General features: G+C 58.5%; 1 protein-coding gene and 3 non-coding genes across 4 annotated transcripts in view; 3 read left to right on the forward strand and 1 right to left on the reverse strand.

Annotated features, from left to right (window-relative positions):
* DLGAP2 (DLG associated protein 2) overlaps positions 1–24,736 on the reverse strand; it is a 441,306-nt gene that overhangs the window by 94,378 nt on the left and 322,192 nt on the right. Inside the window, exon 5 of the mRNA XM_062198983.1 lies at positions 1,911–2,974. Coding sequence (XP_062054967.1) covers positions 1,911–2,974 — 1,064 coding nt within the window. The remainder of the gene's footprint in view (positions 1–1,910; positions 2,975–24,736) is intronic.
* LOC133766133 (small nucleolar RNA SNORA17) lies at positions 8,777–8,895 on the forward strand. The gene has a single exon (XR_009866684.1). It is a non-coding gene; the product is annotated as a small nucleolar RNA SNORA17 (small nucleolar RNA).
* Positions 9,362–9,480, forward strand: LOC133766131 (small nucleolar RNA SNORA17). Its single transcript, XR_009866682.1, has one exon. It is a non-coding gene; the product is annotated as a small nucleolar RNA SNORA17 (small nucleolar RNA).
* LOC133766132 (small nucleolar RNA SNORA17) lies at positions 9,761–9,828 on the forward strand. The gene has a single exon (XR_009866683.1). It is a non-coding gene; the product is annotated as a small nucleolar RNA SNORA17 (small nucleolar RNA).

Genomic DNA, 24,736 nt, shown 5'->3' on the forward strand with positions numbered 1-24,736 from the left:
CCGTGGGGACAGACACCAGTGTTCCAGTGAGCACAGATCTGGCGGAGGTGCTGCAGGCCCCGGGGTGGGGTGGAGGTGCCTGCCTCTGTGGACAACTGGCACCCAGAGCAGGACGGAGCCCCCGTGACACCAGCCTGTGTAGACGAACAGCTCCCAGGGAAGCCCAGAGCTCCCATGACACCTGCCTGTGTAGACGAACAGCTCCCAGGGCAGCCCAGAGCCCCCGTGACACCAGCCTGTGTAGACGAACAGCTCCCAGGGCAGCCCAGAGCCCCCATGACACCTGCCTGTGTAGACAAACAGCCTGCCTGTGTAGATGAACTGCCTGCGTGGATGACTGGCCCCCAGGGCAAGCTAGAGCCCCCTGTGACACCTGCCTGTGTAGATGAATGGCCCCAGAGCAGGCCAGAGCCCCTGCCACACCTGCCTGTGTAGACGAACGGCCCCCAGAACAGGACAGAGCCTCTGTGACACCCGCCTGTGTAGATAATTGGCTCCCAGAGCAGGCCAGAACCCCCATGACACCCACCTGTGTAGACAAATGGCTCCCAGAGCAGGCCAGAGCCCCCTGTGATGATGTCCCCACAGCCCTTGCACAGAGGCCAGGAGATGGAGCTGACCTAGGCGTCTACATGTCCAGGTGCACTGGGTAAGCAGGCACGGCAGGAGACCACAGTGGAACACTATTCCCCCGGGTCAACACATGGGCCCTGGGAGGCCCCATGGTCAGGGAGGCAGGCTGGGCACAGGCTGGGCACAGGCCCACAAGTGTCACACGTGCTCACTCCTGCACAGGAGCCACACAGAACCCATGGAAGTGGACACTGGTGGCGGTGGCCAGGGCCACAGCGGGAGGGGGCATGGAGGTCAAGGGCCGATCCCCAGGGGGACAGGGAGGAGCTCGGAGGGCCTGGTGACGGCAGTGTATCAGTGACTGTTTCAGGTGGCACTGAAACTCACAGAGGGTGCCCCGACATGTTCTCACCCCGATATGGATCCCACTGACACCTCACTCCATATCCCCAAGCACACACGGCGACACAGATGTCACCATCCCCAGGCACATGCAGCAATATGGATGTTGACACCCCCAGGCTCACATGGTGACATGGATGTTGACATCCACAGACACACGCAATGACACAGATGTCAACACCCCAGATACACGCAGCAATATGGATGTCGACACCCCCAGGCACACATGGTGACACAGGTGTCAACATCCCTAGGCACACATGGTGACACAGATGTCAACATCCCCAGGCACACATGGTGACACAGATGTCAACATCCCCAGGCTCACATGGTGACACAGATGTCTACATCCCAGGCACACATGGTGACACAGATGTCAACATCCCCAGGCACACATGGTGACACAGATGTTGACATCCCAGGCACACGCAATGACACAGATGTCAACACCCCAGACACATGCAGCAATATGGATGTCGACACCCCCAGGCACACATGGTGACATGGATGCTGACATCCCTAGGCACACGCAATGACACAGATGTCAACACCCCAGACACACATGGTGACACAGATGTCTACATCCCAGGCACACATGGTACACAGATGTCTACATCCCAGGCACACATGGTGACACAGATGTCGACATCCCAGGCACACACGGTGACACAGATGTCAACATCCCCAGGCACATATGGTTACATGGATGTCACCATCCCCAGGCACATGCAACCACATGGATGTCGACACCCCCAGGCTCACATGGTGACATGGATGTCGACCTACCCAGACACACAGCGACACAGATGTCGATACCCCAGGCACACACGGCAACATGGACGTCGGCATCCCCAGGCACACATGTGCGTCCAATACCACACTGGCTCCCACCCCGCATCTCCATGACGCCTGACCGCTTGGCAGGGGCCTCTCACCTGGAGGTAGTGACACGGCCGCAGGGCTGGCTTGAGGCCCTGGGGGGCCAGGGCCTGGTCCAGGTTCAGGGAGCTCTTGCGGGAGGCCTCCTTGGCCTGGCTCACCGTGAGCGTGGACCAGGAGCTGCGCTTCATGTACTTGGCCTCAGGGGTGCCGGCGAAGCCCTCGCAGGCCGAGCATTTTACGTCACTGCTGCTCTTGGAGGTCTTGAGGGACAGGTCCCCGAAGGGGCCCGGCAGCGCCTCGGGGTAGCAGTGGGCCATGCGGTCCACGTGGTGCCGGGCGGCCGCGCTGGGCGTCCGGTACGTGCTGTCACTGTCCAGGTTGTCGTCCGAACTCCACCAGCTGCTCAGGCCGGCCCTGTGCTTGCCCTCGGCCTTGCGGTCCTTGCTCTTGGCCCTCTTGCTGTGTTTGGAGTGGTGGCCGTGGTGGTGGTCGTCCGCCCGGCCGTCCCCCTTGTTCCCGTTGACGCTGCTCTTGGAGGTGCCCTCCAGCGAGTGCGACTTGGTGAAGAGCTTCTGCACTGAGTGCACGAGGTGCCGGATCCTGCCCGGGCTCTCGCTGCGCTGCTCGGCCGCGGCTGACGTCCGCTGGTACTGCAGGGTGTGGAAGCCGTCCCGGTGCAGTGGCAGCTGCTTCTCGAACTGGTCCAGGAGGTTGGCGGGGATGCGGTTGGCCTTGGTGCTGGTGTGGGCCACGGCGCAGGTGTCCCTGGCGTCGTAGTGCGAGCTGTAGTGCATCCTGGGGAACGTGCTGGACACGTGCTCGCCCAGCGCCACAGGTGTCACCACGCACTCCGAGTGGATGGAGCTGCGCGGCGAGCAGCGGTGATGCTCCACGGGGCAGCCGTCCGTGGGGCTGAGCAGGTAGGGCGGCCTGGCCTCCGGCCCATGGTGCAGGTGGCCGTGGCTGTGCTCGAAGTCCCCAGGTGGCGTCAGGCCGCAGGTGTGGCTGGAGCACAGCGGGGCGGCGCTTCGGCTGGCCGACAGCCCTTTCATGTTCCTGGGAGGGGAGTAGCTCTCCTCATCGAAGGGTGGCGTGGGCGACCATGAGTACGGCCGGTCTGTGAACAGAACAGAAGCGCCGTTAGCACCTGGGCACCAGCAGCCGGGTCACCGTGGGCGGGAAAGGTGAGATGCCTGGCGCTCACGGGAGGGCGGGATCTTTCCAGCCGTCAGGGCCCACGAGGGGACGGTCATGTGTTCACACCACAGCAACCACTCCAGAGAACCACGAGGCTGGGCAGGTGCCCGGTGCAGTGGCCGAGAGGACAGTCCCGGTTCTCACACTGCACACATAGGCTCCTGGCTCCCTGCGGACACAGGCTCCCTGCCGACACACACCCCGGAGGAAGCAGGAAGGGTCCCCACCACCCACACGGGAGATCCTGATGGAGGTCCCGGCTCCCTTGGGGGCATCTAGGGAGTGCACCAGCAGACAACAGCTCTGTCTGCCGAGCCTGCCTCTCATAAATGGAAGCCAACACAAGACATTCCCCCTCGGAGCTCAGGAACCTAGGGACGGCAGGTGCCCCCTCCCCGCGATGCTGTCTGATGGTGGACGCTCACTGGGGCTGGGCTCGGAGGTCTCTGGACAGCCAGGGCTCGTGCTACTCAAAAGCCGTCTAGGGGGACTCAGAACTACACGGAAGTGCATATGTTATCTGATCCAGCAGCTGCCTGGATGATCCTGGATCCCCACACCCTGCCCCGTGCTCACTCCCAGCTGTGGCCCCTCAGCAACTGGGACTCACGGTACCCAGTAGGGACCATTGGGCCCCGAGGAGCCTGAGAGAGGAGCGAGGTGCTTCTCACACCGGGCAGGGGAGTGAGGCCTCTCCTGCCACCTCACACAGCGGCCTCAGGGCAAGACTCGGCCCTGTGTCCCCTCTGAGGAGCCGACAGGGTCCCGGGGAGCGGCCCCTCGGGCGGCCACTCGGCGTGCTGCCTGCTCCAGTGGCAGGTTCTAACTGTGCATGTGGCTACACCAGGAGGGACAACCAGAGTGGATCGTATCTTTCTACAATTACAGCAAGTTTTCAAGGGGAATTCGACACGCAGCCAGCAACAGCAAAGTCGTGTTTGGTAGTCGGAATCGGCAGCATCAAGTTGTCATCCCATTATCATTTGCTCTGTTTCTCAATAACACATAATTTCACACGATCTCCCTTCTTATTAAAAAGCTGCCGATTGTGAATCCACTCATGTGTGTATCTCTGTCTAACGTTTGCTGTAGAAGCTACGTTACAAATGTGGCTTCACAAAACACGGTAGAAAAGATAAAAATCTGACAGTCAGTTAAAGTTGAAGACGCAACCTGTGATGACACATTCCCAGTTCCACTGCACAGGGTGGATTCTCCTGATGTGTGTATGATGTGTGTGAACTTGATGTGTGCGAACTCGAAGATGACATCACACTAACGGCAAACCAGGAACCACCACGCTGGCGTCGACAGCGGCGGGGAGAAGCGGACGAGGGCTCCTGCTGGAGTTGTGGTGCTGTGTTGCCGGCCACTTCTCTTTGTGAAAATGAGGCAGCAAACACACAACACGGGAAGCATCTCAGCTTCCGGACTTCCATCTATGGATGCTACCATTTTTGTTATGTGGCATTGCTGCCTGACCTGCCACGGTGTGACCACAGTGCTGCTACCTGACCTGCCAGGTGGTGATGGTGGCACTGATAACTGACCCACCATGTGTGGCCATATGCAGCGGCCTAACCTGACATGTCATGACCACAGCACTGAAAACTGACCCACCACGTCGTGACCACAGCGCTGCTACCTGACCTGACAACATGGTGACCGTGGTACTGATAACTGACCTGCCACATTGTGACCATAGCGCTGCTACCTGACCTGACAACGTGGTGACCATGGTACCGATAACTGACCTGCCACATTGTGACCACAGTGCTGCTACCTGACCTGACAACGTGGTGACCGTGGTACTGATAACTGACCTGCCACATTGTGACCATAGCGCTGCTACCTGACCTGACAACGTGGTGACCATGGTACCGATAACTGACCTGCCACATTGTGACCACAGTGCTGCTACCTGACCTGCCACGTGGTGACTGTGGTACTGATAACTGACCTGCCACATTGTGACCACAGCGCTGCTACCTGACCTGACAATGTGGTGACCGTGGTACTGATAACTGACCTGCCACATTGTGACCACAGTGCTGCTACCTGACCTGACAACGTGGTGACCGTGGTACCGATAACTGACCTGCCACATTGTGACCACAGCGCTGCTACCTGACCTGCCACGTGGTGACTGTGGTACTGATAACTGACCCACCACATTGTGACCACGGCGCTGCTACCTGAGCTGCCACGTGGTGACCATGGCACTGATAACTGAGCCACCACGTCGTGGCCACAGCACTGATAACTGACCCACCACATGTGGCCATATGCTGCTACCTGACCCACCACGTCGTGGCCACAGCACTGATAACTGACCCACCACGTGTGGCCATATGCTGGTGCCTAACCTGAAACATCATGACCACAACACTGATAACTGAACCACCATGTCGTGGCCATATGCTGCTACCTGACCTGCCACATCATGGCCACAGCGCTGCTACCTGACCTGACAACGTGGTGACTGTGGTACTGATAACTGACCTGCCACATTGTGACCACAGCGCTGCTACCTGACCTGCCATGTGGTGACCGTGGTACCGATAACTGACCTGCCACATTGTGACCACAGTGCTGCTACCTGACCTGACAATGTGGTGACCGTGGTACCGATAACTGACCTGCCACATTGTGACCACAGCGCTGTTACCTGACCTGACAATGTGGTGACCATGGTACTGATAACTGACCTGCCACATTGTGACCACAGCGCTGCTACCTGACCTGCCACATGGTGACCGTGGTACTGATAACTGACCTGCCACATTGTGACCACAGCGCTGCTACCTGACCTGACAATGTGGTGACCGTGGTACTGATAACTGACCTGCCACATTGTGACCACAGTGCTGCTACCTGACCTGACAATGTGGTGACCGTGGTACCGATAACTGACCTGCCACATTGTGACCACAGCGCTGTTACCTGACCTGACAATGTGGTGACCATGGTACTGATAACTGACCTGCCACATTGTGACCACAGCGCTGCTACCTGACCTGCCACATGGTGACCGTGGTACTGATAACTGACCTGCCACATTGTGACCACAGCGCTGCTACCTGACCTGACAATGTGGTGACCGTGGTACTGATAACTGACCTGCCACATTGTGACCACAGTGCTGCTACCTGACCTGCCATGTGGTGACCGTGGTACTGATAACTGACCTGCCACACTGTGACCACAGCGCTGCTACCTGACCTGACAACGTGGTGACTGTGGTACTGATAACTGACCTGCCACATTGTGACCACAGTGCTGCTACCTGACCTGCCACGTGGTGACTGTGGTACTGATAACTGACCTGCCACATTGTGACCACAGTGCTGCTACCTGACCTGACAATGTGGTGACCGTGGTACTGATAACTGACCTGCCACACTGTGACCACAGTGCTGCTACCTGACCTGACAATGTGGTGACTGTGGTACTGATAACTGACCTGCCACATCATGACCACAGTGCTGCTACCTGACCTGCCACATGGTGACTGTGGCACTGCTACTTGACTTGCCACATCATGCCGCTGTGACCCTCCAAAAACAAACTCACATGGCGGTGTTTCTTCAGAAAGTATAGTTGGTCTTGTGGGGATGTGAGGCTGCCAGGCCAGTCACTGGGACCATGGACTCCCTGTCTCTGCTCCTCGTCCCTCCATCCACACTGCTGTCCCCACCTGGGTCCCCCAGGGTAGCCCCTGCTCAGCCTGCCTTCTCCAAACCCCCACTGGATCCATGGCTGGCCAGCCGCTCTGTCAGGATGCTGCCACATAAAGACAGGACACGGAACATGGAGACGTGGCTGGGAGCGCATCCTGTCTTTGCCACGTGAGGGTCTGGAAGGTGTGGCCTCTGCACGTCACAGGGAACTCGGACAAAACCCCCTTTAGAAAACTGGGTCCTTAAGATTCGAACCAAGAAAGCACAAGGTTTGAATGCTGACCACTGTACATCTGTCTTGGGAGACAGAACAAACTAAACAAACGGGGAGGCTCCACATCCAGACTGGCAAGCTGACGTCTTCAAGACAGACGAGCACTCCCCAGTTATTCTGTGGCGTCTGCGCCGTCCCTCTCGAGTCCCGGCTGCTCCTCTGTAGGCATTCAAAGGCTGACCCCGCAATTCACGTGGGCAGAGAGAGCTAGCAGTAGGCGAGGAATAATAAACATTAGAGCACGCATAAATGAAATGGAGAAAAGGAGCGAGAGAGAGAGAGAGAGAGAGAGAATCAATAAAGCCAAAACCTGTTCTTTGAGGCCATCAAAGTTGATAAATGTTTTACTAGACTGGGAAGAGAGGACTCCTGATCTAACTCAAAGAGAATTGGGGGTTACCACCATTGAGGACCACCATGAGCAATTGTACGTCAACCCCTCAGACACCAGGCACAGTGACAGCTCCCAGAAACACATGCGTTACCGTGAGAAGAAACTGGAAGTCTCCACACAGGGAGAAGCAGGGGCAGTGAGTTTGTCACCAAAGCCCCCAAAGAAGAAAAGCCCCAGCCCAGACGGCTTCATGGGACTCAACCAAACATCTCAGGAAGAACGGACACCAGTCCTGGTCAGACTCCCCAGAAACAGAACGGGGAGCCACTTCTGGCCCATTCCACAGGAACCCATCAGGGTCAGCCTCATCCTGCCGCTGTGGTCAAATGAGGCCGCGGAAGACTATAGGCCAGCATCCCCTATGACTGCGGACATACAAACCCGCCATGAACCACGACCAGAATCCTGCAGCACATCAGGTGTGCGCACTGGCCACGCGACCCACAGCACAAACCTGTCAGCGCTCGCTCTGCCCTCACAGGACACGCGGAGACCCTGAGGGGCCCGGGGCAGTGTCGTACACAAGGGCAGACGCTGACGTGGCCCGTTCTGGGTGCCCCGGCCTCACAGGACACGCGGAGACCCCCACGAGGGGCCCGGGGCAGTGTCATACACAAGGGCAGATGCTGACGTGGCCCGTTCTGGGTGCCCCGCCCTCACAGGACACGCGGAGACCCCCTTGAGGGGCCTGGGGCAGCTCTGTACACGACCGAGTGCCCCGCCTGCGCAGGCCAGCGCCGGGCTCAGGCCAAGGTCCTGTGTCGCTCTCGCTCCTTTGCTTTGTCCTTTCCCTGATTTTGCATTTGGATTTCATCTTCTTTCTGGTTCTTGTTAGTCACAGCTCCATTCCTGATGAAATGAACTGAGGTGTTCATTAGCAGGCAAATAACTGACTGAACACTTGAACAGGTGTTCAAGTTCAGTCACCACTGGAGCAGTGGAGGAAGCCGTGGAGGGGCAGGTGGCACTGGGCCTGGGCCGCAGATACACTGGGGAGTGTCTTACGATGGACTGTTCCCCATGCATGGCCCTGCAGGCATCACAGGTGGACTGTGCTCCACACGTGGGCCTGCAGGTGTCACAGGTGGACTATTCCCCATGCATGGCCCTGCAGGTGTCACAGGTGGACTGTGCTCCACATGTGGGCCTGCAGGTGTCACAGGTGGACTGTTCCCCATGCATGGCCCTGCAGGCGTCACAGGTGGACTGTGCTCCACATGTGGGCCTGCAGGTGTCACAGGTGGACTGTGTCCTACATGTGGACCTGCAGGTGTCACAGGTGGACTGTGCTCCACATGTGGGCCTGCAGGTGTCACAGGTGGACTGTGTCCTACATGTGGGCCTGCAGGTGTCACAGGTGGACTATTCCCCATGCATGGCCCTGCAGGCGTCACAGGTGGACTGTGCTCCACATGTGGGCCTGCAGGTGTCACAGGTGGACTGTGCTCCACATGTGGGCCTGCAGGTGTCACAGGTGGACTGTGTCCTACATGTGGACCTGCAGGTGTCACAGGTGGACTGTGCTCCACATGTGGGCCTGCAGGTGTCACAGGTGGACTGTGTCCTACATGTGGGCCTGCAGGTGTCACAGGTGGACTGTTCCCCACGCATGGCCCTGCAGGCGTCACAGGTGGACTGTGCTCCACATGTGGGCCTGCAGGTGTCACAGGTGGACTGTGCTCCACATGTGGGCCTGCAGGTGTCACAGGTGGACTATTCCCCATGCATGGCCCTGCAGGCGTCACAGGTGGACTGTGCTCCACATGTGGGCCTGCAGGTGTCACAGGTGGACTGTGCTCCACACGTGGGCCTGCAGGTGTCACAGGTGGACTGTGTCCTACATGTGGGCCTGCAGGTGTCACAGGTGGACTATTCCCCATGCATGGCCCTGCAGGCGTCACAGGTGGACTGTGCTCCACATGTGGGCCTGCAGGTGTCACAGGTGGACTGTGCTCCACACGTGGCCCTGCAGGCGTCACAGGTGGACTGTGCTCCACATGTGGGCCTGCAGGTGTCACAGGTGGACTGTGTCCTACATGTGGACCTGCAGGTGTCACAGGTGGACTGTGTCCTACATGTGGGCCTGCAGGTGTCACAGGTGGACTATTCCCCATGCATGGCCCTGCAGGCGTCACAGGTGGACTGTGCTCCACACGTGGGCCTGCAGGTGTCACAGGTGGACTGTGCTCCACACGTGGGCCTGCAGGTGTCACAGGTGGACTGTGTCCTACATGTGGGCCTGCAGGTGTCACAGGTGGACTGTGTCCTACATGTGGGCCTGCAGGCGTCACAGGTGGACTATTCCCCATGCATGGCCCTGCAGTAGTCACAAGTGCAGTGTGCCGAGTGTGCCCCACGTGTGGCCCTGCAGGCGTCACAGGTGGACTGTGCTCCACATGTGGGCCTGCAGGTGTCACAGGTGGACTGTGTCCTACATGTGGACCTGCAGGCGTCACAGGTGGACTGTGCCCCACATGTGGACCTGCAGGCGTCACAGGTGGACTGTGTTCCACATGTGGGCCTGCAGGTGTCACAGGTGGACTGTGCCCCACATGTGGACCTGCAGGCGTCACAGGTGGACTGTGGCCCATGTGTGGGCCTACAGCTGCTGCACCGCACATTTCCCAAAAACCCAGGGAGGCCTCTGAGAGCACCATCAGCCTCATGGTTGCTCAGGGCCATCCTCCTGCTTGGCTCTGCCCAGAGATGCTGCCGTGTGTGGCTCCCATGGAGGCCCTGGGGCTCTTCGTGAAGGTGGGAAACTCAGCCATGGCTTTGACCCAGGAGCCCGGGGGGTGGGGGGATGGCGCTGGGAAGACGAGAGCTCGTGCTTCCAATTCTCTTGGGAGGCTGCAGCAGCACAGAACTGGAGAGGCTGAGGGGGCGGGGCAGGGACACCTGGCAGGGCAGAGAACTTCCTGGGGCAGAGACCCCAGGGGGCAGAGAACTTCCCAGGGCAGAGACTCCAGGGGGGCAGAGAACTTCCTGGGGCAGAGACTCCAGGGGGGCAGAGAACTTCCCGGGGCAGAGACTCCAGGGGGGCAGAGAACTTCCCGGGGCAGAGACGCCCAGGGGGCAGAGAACTTCCTGGGGCAGAGACTCCAGGGGGCAGAGAACTTCCCAGGGCAGAGACCCCAGGGGGCAGAGAACTTCCTGGGGCAGAGAACTTCCTGGGGCAGAGACTCCAGGGGGCAGAGAACTTCCTGGGGCAGAGACTCCAGGGGGCAGAGAACTTCCTGGGGCAGAGACTCCAGGGGGCAGAGAACTTCCTGGGGCAGAGACTCCAGGGGGCAGAGAACTTCCCGGGGCAGAGACTCCAGGGGGGGCAGAGAACTTCCTGGGGCAGAGACTCCAGGGGGCAGAGAACTTCCTGGGGCAGAGACCCCAGGGGGCAGAGAACTTCCTGGGGCAGAGACTCCAGGGGGCAGAGAACTTCCTGGGGCAGAGACCCCAGGGGGCAGAGAACTTCCCGGGGCAGAGACTCCAGGGGACAGAGAACTTCCCGGGGCAGAGACTCCAGGGGGCAGAGAACTTCCTGGGGCAGAGAACTTCCTGGGGCAGAGACTCCAGGGGGCAGAGAACTTCCTGGGGCAGAGACTCCAGGGGGCAGAGAACTTCCTGGGGCAGAGACTCCAGGGGGCAGAGAACTTCCTGGGGCAGAGACTCCAGGGGGCAGAGAACTTCCTGGGGCAGAGACTCCAGGGGGCAGAGAACTTCCTGGGGCAGAGACTCCAGGGGGGGCAGAGAACTTCCTGGGGCAGAGACTCCAGGGGGGCAGAGAACTTCCTGGGGCAGAGACTCCAGGGGGGCAGAGAACTTCCCAGGGCAGAGACGCCTGGCAGGGCAGACACCACATCTCTCAGTGCAGTGCCTGGGTCCAGTCCCCAGCTGTGGTTCCCTCAGTTGAGTTCCTGCCACCCACATGGGGGACCTGCATGGAGCTCCTGGCTCCTGGCTTTGGTCCCAGCCCAGACATGGCATTTGCTGGAGTGAACCACTGAATTGAAGGGGGGTGCTCTCTATTTTTCAAATAAAAAATTTTTAATTAATTTTTTTTTTTAAAATTTTTTGACAGGCAGAGTGGACAGTGAGAGAGAGAGACAGAGAGAAAGGTCTTCCTTTGCTGTTGGTTCACCCTCCAATGGCCACTGCGGCTGGCGCACCGCGCTGATCCGATGGCAGGAGCCAGGTGCTTCTCCTGGTCTCCCATAGGGTTCAGGGCCCAAGCACATGGGCCATCCTCCACTGCACTCCCTGGCCACAGCATAGAGCTGGCCTGGAAGAGGCGCAACTGGGACAGAATCTGGCGCCCCGACCGGGACTAGAACCCGGTGTGCCAGCACCGCAAGGCGGAGGATTAGCCTAGTGAGCCGCGGCACCGGCTTTTTTTCAAATAAATTTTTAAAAATTTAAAGAACAGGGGCTGGCATTGTAGCATAATGGATTAAGCTGCCTGCAACGCCAGCATCCCACATGAATGCCAGCTGGAGTCCTGGCGGTTCCACTTCCAATGCAGCTCCCTGCTGTGGCCTGGGGAAGCAGAAGATGGCCCAAGTGCTTGGGCCCCTGCACCCACGTGGGAGACCCAGATGAAGCTCCTGGCTCCTGGCTTTGGCCTGGCCGAGCCCTGGCTATTGTGGCCTTTTAGGGAGTGAACCAGAGGTTGGAAAACCTCTCCCTCTCTGACTCTACCTTTAAAAATGTTTAAGTAATTAAGGGTTTCTCTGCCTGCCTCTCCCTCTCTTCTACCCAGGCCACACTCCACCACCACATCAAACCCTGGCGCAGCTGCCAGAGACTTGCTTCCTCCAGCCCTGCTTTCGGCCTCCCCTCCCCCACTCCTTCTCCTTTCCAGCAAACCTGGCCACTGCCGAGTCTCGGCAGCTGCTTCTCTGTGTGGGGCTCACGTGTGCACGTGCATATACGTTCACCTGCTCACTTCTTCCGGAGCCTTATCACTCCGTGCACCTTATCTGTGTCAGCACTTGGAGCGTCTGTCTTGGTTCAGGACAAGAGCCTGGAATGAAAACACTGGAGCTGGGAGGAGGCCGTGGGGGCGGAGCACACACGGAATTGGTGACTTTATGGCTTTTCAACAATTAGCGAACATACTTTATCCTTTTTAGTGTTTGTTGTTGTTGTTGTTGTTGTTCTAGTACTAGTGGTTGAACTCTGTAATTAACACACAATTATTCTTAGGTGTTTAAATTTTAACTGAAAAGTGATCCCGGTTAAATATAAGAGTGGAAGAAGAGAGGGAGGAGATGTACAATTTGGGACATGCTCAATCGGACTTGCCCCAAATGGTGGAGTTAGAAATGTGCTAGGGGATTCCAACACAATCCCATCAAGGTGGCATGTACCAATGCCATCTCACTAGTCCAAGTGATCAATTTCAGCTCACAATTGATGACTCTGATAGGTCTAAGAGTCAAAGGGATCACACAAACAAAACAAGTGTCTGCTAATACTAACTGATAGAATCAAAAAGGGAGAGAAGGATCCAACATGGGAAGCGTGATACACAGCAGACTCATAGAATGGCAGATGTCCTAAACAACACTCTGGCCTCAGAATCAGCCCTTAAGGCATTCGGATCTGGCTGAAGAGCCCATGAGAGTATTGTAGGCATGGAAAGCCAAGATACCATGGGAAAAAAAAAGACCTAAATGAAAGATCTCTGTGAGTGAGATCCCAGTGGAAAGAACGGGGCCATCAAAGAAGGAGGTACCTTTCTCCGAAGGGAGGAGAGAACTTCCACTTTGACTATGACCCTATCGGAATAAGATCAAAGTCAGCGAACTCTAAAGGCTTCCTAAGCCCTGACAACTCATGACTAGAGCCTAGGGAGATTACTGACGCCATGAACAGGAGTGTCAAATTGTTAAGTCAGCAACAGGAGTCACTGTGTACTTACACCCCATGTGGGATCTGTCCTTAATGTGTTGTCTAATGTGAAGTGATGCTATAACTAGTACTGAAACAGTATTTTTATACTTTGTGTTTCTGTGTGGGTACAAACTGATGGGGTCTTTACTAATTATATACTGAATTGATCTTCTGTATATAAAGATAATTGGAAATGAAAAAAAACAACCTGGTGTTAAATTGGAAATGGCATAGAAAATTAATTAATTTTAAAAAAATATTATGTAGGATCTCTGTCTTTAATGTGCTGTACACTGTTATTTAATGCTATAACTAGTACTCCAACGGTAGCTTTTTCACTTTGTGTTGCTATATGGGGCAAACTGTTGAAATCTTTACCTAATATATACTTAACTGATCTTTTGTACATAAAGAGAATTGAAAATGAATCTTGATGTGAATGGAAGGGGAGAGGGAGCGGGAAAGGGGAGGGTTGCGGGTGGGAGGGAAGTTATGGGAGGGGGGAAGCCACTGTAACCCATAAGCTGTACTTTGGAAATTTATGTTCATTAAATAAAAGTTTAATAAATGGAAAAAAAAACAATTAGCGAGCACAAAAAGCCGGGATAAACTTTGAGGTGAAGAGTGCTGGCAAACGTGGCATTCTAGCGCTCCACAATCCTGTTTGTGATGCTAACGGGATCTGCAAAGGTGGGGCTTCCGTCTCTGAGTCTCTGACCAGAGCATGTGCTCCCTGGCACCCAGCCTTCTCCCTGCCTGCTGGGGCGAGTCAGTTAATGTCGCACCACGCGTAGCAGTTCTTACGCTGGAAATCCTCAGAGTCTGCAAGGAGCAATCATTCGCCAGGTTTCCCATAGTCCAAGCTCCACTCCTGTGATTGCCAAACGCTCCAACGCCTGCCCTGGCCGTGAGAATAGCCGAACAGCGCGCTCTGCACTCAGAGCTTTTTATAAACGTGACTGCAGCCTCAGAACTCCCGCGTGGCTTCCCCAGCAGGGAACTGGCGGGAGACTTCGGGTCAGGATGGTTAAGGCTCGCACAGACACCTTAGGAAGGTGGGACGGGAGGCTCAGCCTCCCTCAGCATCAGCACTGCCCGAGCTCGCACAGAACCCGCCTTGGCCGGTCGGTTCACGTCTGTTCTCCTCCTGCCCTCGTCTGCTGGCCCAGCTCCTGTGTCCGTGCTGCAGGGCCCTTTCCAGGAGGTCATGCGGTCCCGAGCCCCCAGGTGGACACGGGCAGCTGGGCTGGGAACACAACACTGCTCCTCTCTAGCACTTCCCTGGCCGCTCCACCAGGGGACCTGAAGCCCCTTCTTCCTCTTGCTCCATCGTCCCTGCCCGCCCTGCTCTGGTGAGAAGTGGATCCCAGCCCTCAGCGACTTTCTGGGAGCCCCAGGCAGTCAAGTCCCTCTCCTGGGGGCCTGGTCCTGGCTGCACGCTGACTAAGGTGGCCTCTGAGGACGTGAGTGGCCTGCCCACCACCGCCAGCCCCTGCCACCTGGCATCCATTGGGGCGATCGTCTGATTGGTCCTGGCTGCCCAGCTGGGCACCTGCACCACAGGGACAAGACTCTGTCGGCAGCAGCACTGGGTGAGAATCTCCCTGATCAGGCTCCAGCCTGACCGTGAGGACCCTGGCAGACGCCGACATCACCTCTGTTGGAGACCCTGTCCTGGTCCTCGGGCTGCCCTCTGCTTCCTTCCACCCCTGCCTGGCCCGTCAGCAGCTCCAAAGTTCTCCTCTCTCTCATTGCTTCTCTACCTCTCATCAGATTTTTAAAGATGCTCGGGACCGCTCTCTCTCCGTGTTTTATGGCGAACGCCTTAACCCCGGGCTGCCGCTCCCCGCTGCCGCACATCTCTCGCCCTTTCTTTGCCTTTTTCTCTCTGCAGCCTCTGCTGCAGGTCGTGGCCACGCCCTCCTGGTCGCCCACCCATCAGTGCCGTCCACAGCCGTTCCCCTCCTGGCCAGCGGCTTTGGCTGCCAGTCAGCTGACTCTAATCCCCAGCTGCTCCTCTGACCATGGCAGTGCGGCCCAGGGTGCACAGAGGCCCTGCTGGTGTCGTCCTGCCTCGTGGCTTCCCTGGCCTCTGGCCCGGTGGCTGCACTCCCACTGCTGGCCCAGACCCCGCTGACCGTGGCCTTTGGCTCAAGGCCTCCTTGACTGTCTAATGGGATCCAGCAGTCCCGACAAGCTGCCCAGGTCAGAAGCAAAGCTGCACTCCTGCCCCTCATGTGCTGCGCTGTCCTTCCTGTTGTCCCACCCCCCACCTCCACCTCACCCCCGTTTGTTAAAGATCGGTGGCTCTTCCTGGCACCTGGTGCTCGGTCCCATCTGAGACATCAGGAAACACAGTCGGCTCCACTGCAGAGCGGATACAGCTCCTGGGCAGTGTGGCACGTGCTGGGCTCTGTCACAGCGGGGACAGGGCAGCCAGTGGTCTCTGGCACAGCACGGCAGATGGGCGGCTGCGGGCTTGGTTCCACTTAGGACGAGGCTGAGCACCACCCAGAGGCCCAGCCTTGCCAGGGATCGAGGCTCTGATACCTCCATGTGCCTCTCCTTCCACCTGGTTCCACCCTATGCAGGTGCCTTCGTGCCACGTGCATGCCATGGCACATCACACCATGCCACATGCCATGCCACGCTCCTCTAAGGAGCTGCCATGCTGGGAACGGACTGGGCCATGTGATGTGGGAGACGCTGTCTGCCTTGAGCCAAGGGAAGGCAAGGGTTCACTGCTCACTGTAGAACAGGGGGGACCCTGACGGCACGTGCCAGCCGTTTCACCCACGCAGAGGCTGAGGCGCGAGCCAGGCAGCTCAGCGACGCTCTGAGACCCCCAGTCCTCTGCCCAGGCTGTCTCACGAAGGCGGAGCTCTCACCCAGGACCATGCCTTGGGGTCCCCGGGGTTCCTGGTGCAGGGGGAACAGTGGGGCCGTCACTGGTGACAGCTCACCGTGCTGCTGGAGAGCACCTGGCATCGCCTGGCAGTTCCACCAGCTGACGGATTCCAGCTCAGCGCCAGAGCATCCAACCGGAGCACGACGCAGCCCAGCAGAAGCCCGGCGCCACACAGCAGGTTTCGGCTGTCAGAAGCGCGGTTTGATTCTGAGCTCCTGACCCGAAGCTCTTTCCTGTCCAGGGTGGCAAGGACCCAGCACTCAAAGGGAGCAGTCAGCGGGCACAGGGGAGGCTGAGGGGGCAGAACCCTGGTGCAAAGCCTGGAGCAGAAAGGGCAGACGGGTAGGCGGGGGAGGAGCATCGGCCGCACCACCTGCAGCTGAGCTGCGAGGCCCCGGGCAGGCTCGGTGCTCTGCCGAGTCCTTGCAGGGCCAGCTCCCCGCAGCCCTGGCAGGTGCTAGTCCCAGCCCGAAGGCCCCTCTGTGACAGACACAGTAGGGTTTGCAAGGGGCATAAGCGTGGGCCCCATGTAGGCCAGGCTGACGTGGCAGGCCCCTTGCGTCCTGCCCACAACATAGAGCCTCAGGGCTTTCATGGTCCCAGGCTCCTGTGGAATGCAGGTCCCTTGGGGAGTTTGCTAACCTGACGGACTCGTCCGGTCACTTCATTCCCAAGATGTGTGTAAAAGCCCCCACTGTGCTGGTGGACGTCCCCCAGGAAGCTCATCCCAGGACTGGAGGCAAGAGGGGCATCCCAGGAGTGCTCATGTGGCTGTCTTGTGGCCCCCCGGGACAGACGAGATATGGAGGGCACGGTGAGTCTCCAGCACGGCCCACGGAGCCCGAGCTGTTGTCTGACGGTGACTGGGGCTGGGGGTGGGACAGGGGGTGGGCTGGGGGCCAGGGCTGTTCTGCTCCAACCGCCTGAAGACCAGCCCTGGATTCCTCCAGCCCTGCGTTCAACCTCCCCTCCCTGGCCCCTTCTCCTTTGGGGCAAATCTGGCCACTGCCCAGTCTCGGCAGGTGCTTCTCTGTGTGGGGCTCACGTGAGCAGGGAGGAAAGGGTACTGGGGCCGAGGCTGGAGTCGCAGGCCCAGGGTCCCCACCTGGCTGCACCCTGCCCTGCCTCTGTCTACACAGAGATCAGAGACACAACCTCAGCCGTGGGCTCATTCCTAGAGCACTCTGTCCCTGTGCCATGGCACTCCCAGGGGAACCTCACGGCCCGAGCACGAGGTGGGGGGGTCGCCATCTGTGCCCAGCTGTGCATGGGGAGCCCTGAGGCCAGCTCAGCCCTCTGCAGCCTCTGTGGGACCCAGCACCTGTGAACGGCCTTCAAACCCTGAAAGCCGCAGCCTGACCTGCCACATACTGTGACATTGTATCTTCTCTCAGGACAGCCACAAAGCAGGCATGGCGGCTGTTGCTCATGTGTGGCTTCGGGAAGTGCCTGGTGCACACCCCCAGCATCAAGTTAGTGTGCAAATGGCTACTTGCACCTCCAAATCCTGCTCCCTCACTCTTCTCCCACTGCCCACATGGAAGCTCCTGTATTTCACCACCCACCACCGACGACGCCCACTGCAGGGCCCCGTCTGAGCAGTGCCAGGCACCTGGACACAGAGCACACAGAGGCCGTCCAGCTTCTGAGCCAGGGACACGGGTGGCCGGCAGTCCTCCTCTGGGAGGAGAAGGGAGCACCCCAGAGTGGCATGCAGTTTGTTCAGGAGCCGCCGGGCAGCGCACAGAGCACGCCCAGGGCGCCTGCGGCCCCGGCTACACGAGACGGGCTCTGGGCACGCTGCGCCTGCTGTGCCGGGCCGCAGTCCTGGAGCATCTGCCCCCTCCCCACGCACTCCTTCTCCCGGGGCCACATCCACAAGCAGTCCCTACTCACGGTGGCGGGGGGACTCCTGGGGGTTCCCGGTCTGCCCCTCCCTTCCCGAAGCCCAGCTCCGTGAACAACACATGCAGCAGACCCCTGGGCCCGCCCTGCTCCTGGCACAGGCACAGACCCCAGGAGCCCCTTAGGGCCCACGCTCGGAGACCTCACCCATCTGTCTCAGGCTCAGGCCTCACACCTTGCTAACAACCAGAACACAGCCGAGCAAGTGAAACAGACGGAGCTCACAGGGAAGACAGACGGACACAGAGTGGCCCTGCTCATGGGGGCACCGTTCCCCTGTGGCGAGAGGAGACCTGGGCAGGGCCCCCTGGCAGAGCCCGAGCCGTGAACCCCAGGGCCCTGGGCCACAAGTCTTACTGGAAGCTGGGCTGGGCTCCCCTCGGGCTTCTACGAGACGCAGAGGCCCCATCTTGGAAAACACCGAGCACCTGGTCCTCCCCACGGCCGCACGGGCCCGGCACACACAGACCCTCAGAGGCCGCCTCAGCCCACGTGTCATGCAGGCTGGCGGGGTGGCCGTGGGCGCTGTGCCCCAGAGCAGTCATGGAGTTGGAGGAGCCAGGAACGTCAGACCCAGGCTGGAAGACGGCCCAAAGATGGGAGCGGACGTCTCGTGGACACACACACCCCGCTTCCTGTCTCCAGCGAGACCAGGCGACACTGCCACACCGGTTAGAACGGCCACAGGCCGGAGAGGACCACGCCCGATGCTGGTGAGGATGTGGCAGCCCAGCGCCCACCCTTCCATGGAGGGTGTGCCCAGCCCGAGTTAGGGCAGTCGTCTGTCCCACCCCGCAGCTGCACCGGCTGACGCTCGGCCTCCCGTCCACTGAACAGCAGTGGCTGAGTCGGTGAAGTTCTTCAAAGCCACAGGAAGTCACCATCAGTGCTCACATGCACCCGGCTTCTCAGAGAACTCAGCGCTTGGTGACAGCCCTGGCTCCCTTACGCACCGGTCACGGCCAGCACCCACCCCAGAGCTAGGCCCACCCAGGCGTCCCCGACTGGGTGCCGAGAAGATCCCAGCTCGCCTTCTGACTGTGCCCAGCACCTGGCACTCCCCCCAGCCACGCGCTGCCAGCCCTGACCCCACAGCCCTCAGAGTATGAACAGCATCAGCAGCTGCTGCAATTCGCAAGTGGACTTGGTCGTCATGGAAATCCTGTTCTTGAAGGAGGCGTCCTCTCAGGGCCTGTCGCCGTCTGAGCGAGTCCCGCAATCCAGACGCCGCTCGGCCATACGATGCCTCACCGATGCCCGCTGCTGTCCTAACATCGCTGGTGCTGGCCATGGCTCAGCCTCGTGAATGAGTCAGCCGTGTCCGCAGTCCGCAGCCACTGTGCGAGTCCCGACGTTCCAGCAGCGGAGTGCAGGAGTGGAGCAGCTGTCCTGTGGGGCCAGGAAAGGAGTCCTCCTCCTACCCATGGCAACGTCACCCCCACAAAACCCCTCGCTCACGCTAGAAGGCACTCATTCACCCAATTCAGACGTTGACAGTCCGGGTCCCTGCTGCAGCGTCGGTGCCGTGTGCAACTGTTGGCTTCTGGAACGTGCAAGGCTGGCTCTCCCGGGCTGCTACTCAGATTTGTCCATGTCCGTATGTGTGCCTGTGTACAAACACACGCGTGTGCATACCTTGCTTCATGGAAGACAAATGCATTTTCCCGAGAATTGACCTTGGGCGCAGGAAATGACCTCAACGCGCAGCCTGGGCTGGGCTCTGCCAGGCGCTGCAGGCTGAGTGCCCGTTCCCCACGGCTGGCTGCCCACACGGATTCCAGGGCAGGGCCTGAGGACTCTGGCTCTGTGGCTGTGTCCAGGGGCGGGGCTCACACAGCACGGCATGGTGTCCCCTCTGTCACTCCATAGACCCTGCAAGGGCCACACAGTTCCCACTCGGCGGGGCCCACTCCCACAGAGACCAGGTGGGCAGGTGCCCAGTGCCTGGAACCAGATCCCAGCACCTCCTCCACCCTGGCAGGGCCACAGGCAACGCCTCCCACAGTGAGGTCTCCCCCCCCCCCCCCCCCCCGCCCCAGCCCAGCAGAGGAAATCCTGAAGTTGGCCCACAGGGGGCGCCAGCCCTGGGGCCCGTTTTCCCGAACTCATTCTTTGGTGTCCAAGTTCAAACACAGAAATGCAGAATGCAGCATGAGCGGCCTTGGCTCTCTAAGGAGCGTCAGGGCAGCGCGACGCCCTGGCACCCTCCCCCCAGTGAGGCCGGGGTCCCCCAGATGCCATCCAGGCTACGCAGAAAATGGCCCTCAGGCCTCCCTGCTGTGAGTCAGCCATCATGGCCGGAACCCGCTCGGCCTCCAGCCGTGCTTCTGCCACCAACTGCACCATCCCACCTGGTTCTGTTCCCGTCCTAGCTTTCCCTTCCCTGTGCTCACCTACCTCCCCCCAACCTCCTCCTGCCTTTGCCCACCCCTCTGTCCCACTTCTGGCTGTGACGTGGAGCCGGCTGCCCTACCAGCCACAGCTACCATGTATTCACGCCTTTCCCTCCCCTGCCGCCCCAGCGCACTGCACCTGCCACGTGTCCCACAGAGGAGACAGTTCACACGGTGTTGGATGGGGTGTGGACGGCTCACCACCTGCCTTACCCGGCAGCAGCCCGGCCCCAAGACTGCAGCAGGACGTCAGGGCACGCCCCCGGAGATGCAGCCGGGCACCCCGATTCCCGACTTCTCACCAACGGTGAGACGGGGGCTGACTCCAGCTTGCACAGAAACAGGAGTTTAAAACGGGGCTGATGAACCACGATGCCCCCTCCTGCAGTCCCCTCGGTGGGTGAGGGTCTGAGTACCCTGCTTGCCCCTGCTGTGGCAGTGCCACCCCCAAGGCCCATAGTGGGGGCAGGGAGGGGCCGGGGCCAGGGGAGCATGGAGGCCTGGGTGCCAAGGACCCAGGAAAAGGAACAGGTTCAGTCCTGGAGCTCTTTACTGCGTGGAGCGCAGGGTTGGGTCTGGTGGGGGAGGGGGGTAGTGAAAGGGTTGGGGAGAGGGAGGGAGGGTGGAAAGGAGAGGGGGAGGCAGAGTACCTTCGTATTCTCAGAATTCTATCTAGGTGAGACATGGAATCTGCAGAAACTAAAAATCAATTGAAAAAGGAAAATGAATACGCTAGCTCCAGGAGGATTTATTACCCTGTTTCTACACAGAAATTCAAAACAGCACTGCTTCCACTGTTCCTAGAAATTACTAGAAATCTACCTTATGGAAATGAGCGTGGCTGGTCATGGAGGTACTACAGTCTGAATATGCCCAGGGTGGATTGTAGGAGAACACAGGAAAAATAAGCAGGTGCAGGGGACACTGGTTAAGTAACATGTGTGCCCTAACCGTCACAGACACAACAGTGCTGGGTGGCGTCCCATTCCCAAGGCTTCACGTAACACGTTACACACATGTTCAGAACACGCGTGCCTGCCGTGGAAGAAGGCCCTCCCTGTGGTCGGGTGAATGTTCACATTTTACACTGCACGCTGTGTCCATTCCTTTCCTGCCGCGTTTCATATGCAATATGTGCTTCATATTCTTTAATTATCTGATCACTCACTTTTTAACTGTCATTTTGCGGTGAACTTACCAATGCAAAATTTGGGCCAATACAATGTTTTTCAGAAGTGTGAATAAATCACCAACTCATCACAGCGGATTTAAATGTAACTCTGGAGAAGCGCCATCCCTCCAGGTCCCCAGGGCACACGTGCCCGGCCCAGTGGACTACTGGACCCCAGGCGTGCTCCAGGCCCTGTGCAGGCTGTAGGTCTGCACAGACGGCTGCCAGCCCCCAGGCCAGCCGTCGCTGGGCGGGGGGGAGTAACAGACACGTTGTGAAGCGCAGGGAAGCACCAGCATGCGCTCAGGACACGCGCAATGCAGAGATGCATTTGCTCCGTGTGGCTGGCGCATCCACGGGTGTGGGCTTGTGGCTGTGCAGCGCTGGCTGCCATCTGCTGTCCCAGGCCAAGATTACAGCAAGCGGGGCCTGTGTGTGGCACAGCAGGTTAAGCCGCCACCTGTGCCTTGCATCCCACACCAGAGTCCAGGTTCAAGCCCCTGCTGCTCTGCTTCTGATCCACTCCCTGCTGATGCACCTGGGAAGGAAGCAGAAGATGGCCAAGTGCTTGGGCCCTGCAGGCACGTGGAGACCCGAGTGGAGCTCCTGGCTCCTGATGTGGCCTGGCCCTATCTGGTGTGGCCATCTGGGGAGTGAACCAGCAGATGGAAGGACCCCTCCCCCCCCGTTACTCTGCTTTTCAAACAAATAAAACAAATCTTTAAAAAGAATTACAGAAGTGAGTGGAGCAGGTAACACTCCTGCATGTGAAGGTTGTTCTTGCAGACATGACTTCCGGAAAGGGTGGATTGTTCTCACTACAGTCACTCTGCACCTGCTGTGTCACTCACACTGTAGCCAGTGTGTCTGTGCCATCACCCACTGTGTCACTCATGCTGCAGTCACTCTGCCTGTGCCATCACCCACTGTGTCACTTACACTGTAGTCACTGTGCCTGTGCTGTCACCTACTGTGCCATTCACGCTGTAGTCACTCTGCCTGTGCCGTCACCCCCTGTGTCACTCACGCTGTAGTCATTCTGCCTGTGCCGTCACCCCCTGTGTCACTCACGCTGTAGTCACTCTGCCTGTGCCGTCACCCCCTGTGTCACTCACGCTGTAGTCACTCTGCCTGTGCCGTCACCCCCTGTGTCACTCACGCTGTAGTCACTCTGCCTGTGCCGTCACCCCCTGTGTCACTCACGCTGTAGTCACTCTGCCTGTGCCGTCACCCCCTGTGTCACTCATGCTGTAGTCACTTTGCCTGTGCCGTCACCCCCTGTGTCACTCACACTGGAGGCCATCACTCCAGTGACTGAGGACAACCAGACATTATCAACAGGAGAGTTTCTCTGTTCCTTAGAAAGACACCTGTGGTTTGAACATGTCTGATTTTGAACCATGGAATAGAATATAAACTCCAGAAATCAATTCATGCATTCACAGCCAGCTTATATTTGATACAGGAGCTAAAATCAACCAGTGGAGAAGAAGTATCTTTAACAGATGGTGCTGGGAAAAACTGGATCTCCATGTGTAGAAGAATGAGATTAGATGCCTCCCTTATACCCTGCACAAAAATCCACTCAAAAGTGCTTTTAGTTCTAACTTGGCCCAGTGGTGTTACAGATCCGTAAATCTGAGAATTGGAACAAGACTTTGAAAACCTCGTAGGTTAGCCCTGTTAACTTAGAGGGGAATGGGAGATTTAATTTGGAGAAGTAAATGTCTAAAATCATGCCATTTGCTCCCGACGCATGACTTTAATAACAGGGGGCTTTCACCCAGGCTTCCTCCTCTCCATTCCACCTTTCCTGTTAATTGCTCCTTCCCACTCCTCTCCTCAGGGCTGGCCACCCCGGGTGCCAAGAGCTCACAGGGCGGGGGCCAGCAATGCCCCTGGGGACACACTTGGGACCTACAGGCAGCGCTGGCACGCCCACACCCTCGCCAGCTCCCATCCCAGTGTCCACCAGCAACGAGGGACATGGAAACGGTGGCATCCACACTCTGGAGGAACGAGCAGACTGAGGAGGAGACCCGTCACTCAAGACAAAGTGGATGATGCTGGCGGATGCTGGGCAGCACGAGTGAGCCAGGTCCACAAAGCCAGAAAGGAAGTGGGACTGTGGGTGTGGCCAACAGCAGGGGGCGGGGATTGGGAGACTCTGGTCAGAAGTCACAAAGTTCCCCACAGACAGGGCAGTAGGCTCAAGAGATCAAGGGTAGAACAAGAGGGCTGCAGCTGCGGCCTAGTTGGTGCCGGCAGCCCATATGGGCACTGGTTCAAGTCCCAGCTGCTCCTCTTCCAGTCTGGCTCCCTGCTAATGGCCCAGGAGAAGGGCAGAAGATGGCTCATGTCCTTGGGCCCCTGCACCCACGTGGGAGACCCAGAGAAGCTCCTGGCTCCAAATCAGCCCAGTTCCAGCTGCTGCAGCCATCTGGGGAGTGAACCAGCAGATGGAAGACCTCTCACTCTGTCTGTAACTCTGCCTCTCAAATAAATAAAATAAAAAAAAGAAAGAAAGAAAGAAAGAAAAGAACGGATCCTGTTGTTGAAGCTGGCTGGGAGATTAGACATGAAGCATTCTCGACACTCCACAAGATGTGAAGTTTGCCGAGTGATGGCTGCGGCACCCCAACCACAGAATCACCTACAACGCGCACACGTCACAACGGCGGACACTGACAACTTTAACTGCCACTCATAACTGAACAAGCTGGAGGGAATTAAAAACAAGTGCTCTCCCTGCAACAAACCTCAGGCCAGGAAGTTTCAATGTTACGGACGCCAAGACCAGCTTCAGACGAGGCATCAGAGCCCGTGGGCCTGGGGCCAGGCGGCGGCGGCAGTGCCGACGGACGCAGACCTGGGCCCGGGAGCCCACAGTTCAGCGCTGGGACCAGGATGATCCCCAGGCACGGTGCCCGTGCAGTCGCTGCCTTCTCTCCTGAAATCCAGGTGGCAGACTCCCCGCTGCAGGCATGCCCCCCGACACTGGAGCACGGGGCGCTGTGTGTTGGCTGCCACCCCCTCGTGCTCCTGTCTTTGCAAAGCTCCCAGCCTCC

This window comes from Lepus europaeus, chromosome 8 (assembly GCF_033115175.1).
Source record: "Lepus europaeus isolate LE1 chromosome 8, mLepTim1.pri, whole genome shotgun sequence".
NCBI lineage: Eukaryota > Metazoa > Chordata > Mammalia > Lagomorpha > Leporidae > Lepus > Lepus europaeus.